We start from the raw sequence: 6,436 nt of genomic DNA, 5'->3' as shown, positions 1-6,436 counted from the left end.
CACACACACACACACACACACACACACACACACACACACACACACACACACACACACACACACTTGCATGTTCAGACTTGAATGATACGTGGGAAAGATAAGTGGGATCAAGTACAGTAGAAACGCTAAGTTGAAAAACGTTTTCTGTTTTTCTCTTCCCACTCGAACTCTTTAACATCAGATGAAACATCAATTATGTGTCACAGTTAGCAGTTTTGAACTTTTGTTGAACTGAGTTTTGTATGTTTTTATTTTGTGTTAGTGTTTAAGATTTATTAAAAACCCAATTTAATTCTGAAAGCCATTCTTTTTAAGTCTGTTTCTTTCTTTCCTTTTTTCCCTATTTCAGAGACTGAGATATAAAGGTATTTTCGTAGAGAGACCCCATGATTTAGAAGGATTGGAAAAGTTTTTTAAAAGTTGCCTTAAGCTTTTAATGGCTTTTTTATTCAATATATAATTAATTTAGATTTGATTTAATTTAATAGGCTTCGGTTAAAAGACTTTAAGGTGCTTTGAAGTGCTTTTATCACATTCAGGAATACCACAGTGTGAACACAAAAATAATCACATTGTCATAAGTTAAATACCAGAGGATGACAAATTGCGTGCGGTTGCAGTAACGAGCCTTCTGTTCACCTAAACCTACTCTACAGTACAGCTGTACATACGCTGTGCCATTTTATTCTCTTTTAATTCTGAGCAGGGGCACGAGGAAATGTTACCCAATGGGAAAAGAGGGGGAAAAAAACACACACACACACACACAGGCAGCCGGAGCATGAACTCAATGGCATTACTACGTCCTCACACTACATCTGTGTCCTGACATGGCCCTTCTTAGCCACATTTTGTCTTCTGGCACCCGGGGGAATATAAGGATCACATATGCCTTTGGCAGGAGTCCACACCCACATTCCTCAGCTATGTGCTCACAAGCATTCCCTCTGCTCCCGCCTCCCTCCCACTTTGTTCTGACACCAAAAATTTGGCCCCTATTGCCTTGCTCTAAAGAGAAATTCAAACACTATATTATTTTGTGGACAAAAGGGGAAGTGAAGCGTATCGTGGACTGAGCTGGGCTCTTCTCAGGATGCAACTTGCTTAACTGACTATTATACACGGTGGATTATGAAGGTTTATCAAACGTCTGTATCTCGATGTGGAAAATAAATGCTGATACTTACTGTCTCATCAGAAAAAAAAAGGACAAAAGGTGTGAAAATAGTTAGTGGAATGTGCTTTCTTTTCTTCTTAGTTAGAGCCTTTTTACGAGACTAGTCTCCAATGGTTTGCCTAGTTAAAGGTTATCTTTTACTCACAAGTCAAAGACAGTGGGGCCAGAGAGGCTGTGCAGTTTGCAGTCTGGGGTGAATGGGTTCAGTGGTAGGGGGTGCATAGTGCGGAATGTGTCTGTAAGAAAAAGCCAGGAGGAATCATTATAGGGAAGAAATGAGACGCCAGAACTGGGAGTGCAGCACGATTAGAGAGTTTTCAGCCTTTTGTGCAAAAAGCTGTTGCACATGGCTTAAATCTTCCCTCTTAGGATCTTTTATCCTTAGGTGATAATGCAAAAATATTCTCTTAAATGCCTTAAATGACGTTTCATGGAGTACAGCAAGAACATGCTTATTTTACTTCATGTATACTTGAATTTTCAGGTTATTGCATAATAAATTACAATGTGTAATGCAGCTAATAGAGGTTTTATACCACTATGACTAACATTCCCAAAACTACATGATGTCCCATGACACTTTAGTAATGACCACGTAAAAAGCCAGTGTGAACCACTCTGGAAGCGCTATCGTCTAAAAATATGAGTTACAATCAACAACAGACCAGAAAACCAGAGTGAATGACATACTCACACAGGAAAGTTGATGACAAATCTGACACATGTTTTACACAGAAGTACATTTATTTAAGTTTTAAAACATTAATATAGAACAATTTACATATTCTTATTGATTGCAAATCACATGCCACAATTACAATTTATCTCCTGTATAAGGTAAATGTAACAGATTTTTCTTCTAAAATAAGTCATGGGAATTCTTCCTCTTTCTATGAGGAGCCCTTTGTTATAAAATGTGAATAAAAGTGCAATATCTAAATTGGTCCAAAATATGCATCTTGAGCAGGACTTCTCGCATTAATAAATATTGTGGGTTTCATTTTAAAAATGCAATAAATCTTAACTTCTCTTTTTTTTTTTTCTTTCAGTAATTTGTTTTTTTGATGCCGTTTTCTAAAAACCGTAGCTGAATACGACAACATTGTCAGTTAACAAAAGCTTAGCGGATCAATCACTGCATCATCTAGTTTGCTAAATAAACTTCTTTTTATTCCTCCCATATAACAATCTGAAACATAGAGTTTTGACGACAACAACACCGTAACATCTCACAGCGCTATGATACAATAAAATATCTCTGTTAAAACTTCAAGGGAAAAGAAAATATAATAACAGCAACATAGAATTAAGGAGTACAATGCATAGATTCAATCATTTGAAAATGTAGAGATATAATTTATTTAGTACAGCTCTTTACATTTTAGAGTAAACCTACATGTATTCATTACAGTTAATGACTTGAGTGACCGGCACGAATATGTATGTATGTATATATGTATGTATATATATATATATATATATATATATATATATATATATATATATATATATATATATATATATATATATATATATATATATATATATATATATATATATATATATTTATATGTACATGCACATGATAAAAACGCTAAATATATCATTTTGACTTCAAAGGCATGTGTGGCTATAGTACACTGTGGCATGATTGGTTAAGAAAAGGCAACATCTGGCGACAAAGCCAAACAGCAGCTTCTTTTTTGGGCTCCTCTGCCTTTTAAATGGTAAACAAAAATAAAAAAACTACCTTCTTTAGGTGTACTTGCTCCAGATCACTTGGTCTAAACGATGCAAATTTTCAAAAATAAAACAAACTACTCTCATCACAGAGCTGTCGTCTGTAGTTTAGGAGCATATAACTTGGTGATATGGCTTAAATAAAAAAATACAATCACCCCAGCCAGCCCATGTGAGCCCCATACTTGGGTAGAGAGTGGGCTTGGGCTTGAAACTGGTGAGAGGCCAATGGCGCTGAGGCCAAATATTCGGGAAATGTGCATGAGCTAAGAAAAAGGGTGTGAGGGTTCCATATAGTTTCAGTAACATATGGCCCACATTAGAAAAAAGAAAAACAAAACAGATCCCACTCTGTGTCCATGCGGGCAAATGCATGTACGGTCACCATGGCCATGACCCATCTTTAAGCCCACTTTTAAGTCATATGGGGCCCACTTATGAATGCAGGCTGGGGCAGGATTGACTGCTGATAAATGTGGCTTCCCGATAAATCATGCAATAAACATTCATGTTAAATAGATTTGTTTTATCTCTGAGCGGCTTGGTCTTCCAACCATCAGATAAGTTGATTTCATCAGAGGCAGTCATCTTTTTAGACTTCTCTCTACATTTTTTTCTAGAGTTTCTGGCGAGCTGAAATGTCTGTTAGTACAGAAATAAGTGGGAAAAGAAAGATTTAAAATGCAAATATACAAGCCAAGATCAGATGCTTAAGTGTTTCTTTTTTAGGGGAAACAAAAATAACAACGACAGACTCGTCATTAGAGGAAAGATGACTATTGTATGTTCGTAAAGACAATGAGACGCAGAGGTAGCAGGGGCAGAGGGAAAGCAGTGAGGCTGTAGGACAGCATTAGAAGGCTCCTTTGGATTAAAAACAATTCTACTTTTCTGAATAAATCTCAAAAAGCACTAAAAAGTGAGCAGGGCACAGGCTGATTACTTGCATTAAAACAGCAGTAGCACTGACAAAACTATCTTGACTTTGTAACGTCCGGAGCTCCAAAAATGTATTCAGGAAACCAAAACTATAACAATTTACACTTTCTTCTTAAATTCTGCAAAAAAAAAACAAAAAAAAAAGGCAAAAGCAAGAAATCGAAAAAAAATAACAACTTTTCTTCTTCAAGACTGCTGGATTTGTGTATCTTCTGGACCGTGGTCGTTTCAAATACTGAACCTTTCCAGCCAGCGGTTCAAACGTGTTAGGCACAACGAGTAGGCCCCTGTGGTATTAAGGTTCAGAGTGACACGTAACAGAACAATTCGGATGTCTGCGTGCAGGGTTTTGCACCACAATAAATCTATATTAACCACAAATAACTTAGCTCTCAAATATATTCTAAAATCTAGTAAACATCTACTACATCATTTCAATATACATTCTTAATGTATGTACACGAAAGCAGAAGGTGTAATATCAATTTTTCCCGCCTGGCTGACCTGTCCCCCCCCCCCCGACTCGGATCCAGTTTCTGTGTGAGCTCATATCTGCTGGCTTGGTTTTTGCTTCCATTTTTGTAAACAGTATTTACAAACTTAAAAAAATACACAACAAGAGACCTGATTTTACAAACTCTATGATTACATTATGTACATTCAGGCAAATATGTATGTTATGATGATGCAACGTAGCGAAAGGGTCGTCTGAGCTCAATTTTTAGCATTTAACTCCACAAACTCATGAGCCGCCTGTAGCAGTAATGGGTTATAACTTGTACGTACAAAAAGCTTTATTGATGAAATGATAAATAAGGTGAGTTTGTGCTGCTGCTGCTGCTACTGCCGATGATGATGATGATGATGATGATGATGATGATGATGATGATGATGATGATGATGATGATGATGATGATGATAATGATGAGATGTATTCGGCAGTGTCTCTGGCAAAAACCAATAAATTCATCTGCTTTACAGTATCTGTAAAACTCCAAACTCCAAATGTGTGTTTCAGTTTTGGCTCTTTCGTTTAGGCAAAAATGTTTGGCACTTGTGCAGACTTTGATATTCGAAAAATAAACCTGGTTTCAATTTCAGGGGACCTCGTGAGGATTTTTCCGCAGCTGGTCGCGACCAGCGGCGGTCTGCTGCTGAAGTGAATCGTACTTGAGAGGTACTTTCAGGAAACGGGAATGTTGCTGGATCGCACCTGAAAGGTGTTGTAGGGGGAGTGGGGGGGCGACTTTCCGTCTAAAATCAGTTTGTGTCTTTTGCTAAACGCCAACAACAAAATGAGCTGAACGGGACTTGTTTCCTGTTGCAGTTCCTACCCAGACACCCAGCTGTGTGTGGTGGTCTTCACCCCGTGAGGGAAACTTGGCTGGGTCACCACCGGCTCAAAGTTGAAGTCTAGGGAGTCCCCGTCCATGAGGGTGTCGTGGAGCACCGTCTCCATGTCGAACTCAAACTTCTCGATGGACATGTCGTCCAAGTCACTGGGCAGTTTCTCCGTGTGCGAAGGCGCTGACATGCCCGGTCGGCCGTATCCGTTGGTGTTGAGGGGACAGAAGCCCCCGGGCATGCCCCCCCCGCCGAGGTGGCTGGAGAGTCCGTAAGGCATCTGCATGGGGGTTTTGACCGGCGGCAGGCGACCGGTGCCCCCGCTGTAGCTCAGAGACATGAGCAGGCGGCCGTTCATGGCTGGGGATGGGGCCGGGGCGTGGCTGTGCACGTTGTGGGGGAGAGCGTGAGGGAGGCCGTGCGGGTGACCGTTCCCTCCCGCCATGAGTTTGGCCGCGTGCTGACTGCTGCTGTACGGTGGCAGCATGCAGCCGCTGGACTGAGAAACCACCGTGTCCACGGACGGCATGAGCTCTCCGTGCTGGTCGGTGTCCGACGTCAGCAGTTCCTTCAGGAGCCCTGCGGGGCAGCCGTACTGGCTCATGCTGGGCCCGAAGCTGGGCTTGGTCTCCGAGAGGGTCTGCAGCGGCATGGACGGCAAGCCCGCCTGACCGTACACGCACTTGTGGTACTCCTGCTGCGTCTGCGGGGCCATGCTGGGGGAGCTGTACGCCGGGTAGCCCGGACTTGACTGCATCATGGATGAGGGGGAGGACTGGGAGGAGCCGGGGGTGGTGGCCCCTCCTCCCACCTGGGAGTTGTTGGGCGAGAGCAGGTTGAGGTTGTCCAGGAGGTTCTCCATGACGTTCTCGGAGCTGTGTCCCAGAGAGCCCGTCATCTCCGTGAGGCTGGGCAGCGTGGCCGTCATCTTGGTCCCCGGAGCCCCCGGGTAGCCCATGTGCACGTCCGCTTCCCCCAGCTCGTCCTCGGGCATGAAGGGGGAGAGTCGGCCGCTCAGAGTGCTGGCGTTGGAGCTGGTCCGGGGCCTGAAGCTGTTCCACGCGTCGTAGTCGTCGTTGCTGTGGGAGTTGGGGCTGCCGGGCCACTTGGAGTAGGAGCCCGGGCTGTCGGCACCTCCGTCAGGGCCACCCTGCAGGGACAGCTGGAGGGAGACATGGAGACCGTCAGTGCACCGGCAACACTACACTTTTACAATTTAAAGCTCAACAGAGAATG

At 42.6% G+C, this 6,436-nt stretch overlaps 1 protein-coding gene across 1 annotated transcript in view; it reads right to left on the bottom strand.

Annotated features, from left to right (window-relative positions):
* Positions 1 to 1,913: 1,913 nt before the first annotated feature.
* Positions 1,914 to 6,436, bottom strand: part of foxo1a (forkhead box O1 a) — a 33,237-nt gene continuing 28,714 nt past the window's right edge. Inside the window, exon 3 of the mRNA XM_061719747.1 lies at positions 1,914 to 6,362. Within this exon, the coding sequence (XP_061575731.1) occupies positions 5,187 to 6,362 (1,176 nt within the window). The 3' untranslated portion in view covers positions 1,914 to 5,186. The remainder of the gene's footprint in view (positions 6,363 to 6,436) is intronic.

This window comes from Cololabis saira, chromosome 4, assembly GCF_033807715.1.
Source record: "Cololabis saira isolate AMF1-May2022 chromosome 4, fColSai1.1, whole genome shotgun sequence".
NCBI classification, from domain to species: Eukaryota; Metazoa; Chordata; class Actinopteri; order Beloniformes; family Belonidae; genus Cololabis; species Cololabis saira.
The sequence above is the reverse complement of the archived record's forward strand: the minus strand, read 5'-3'. Positions and strand labels throughout refer to the sequence as shown.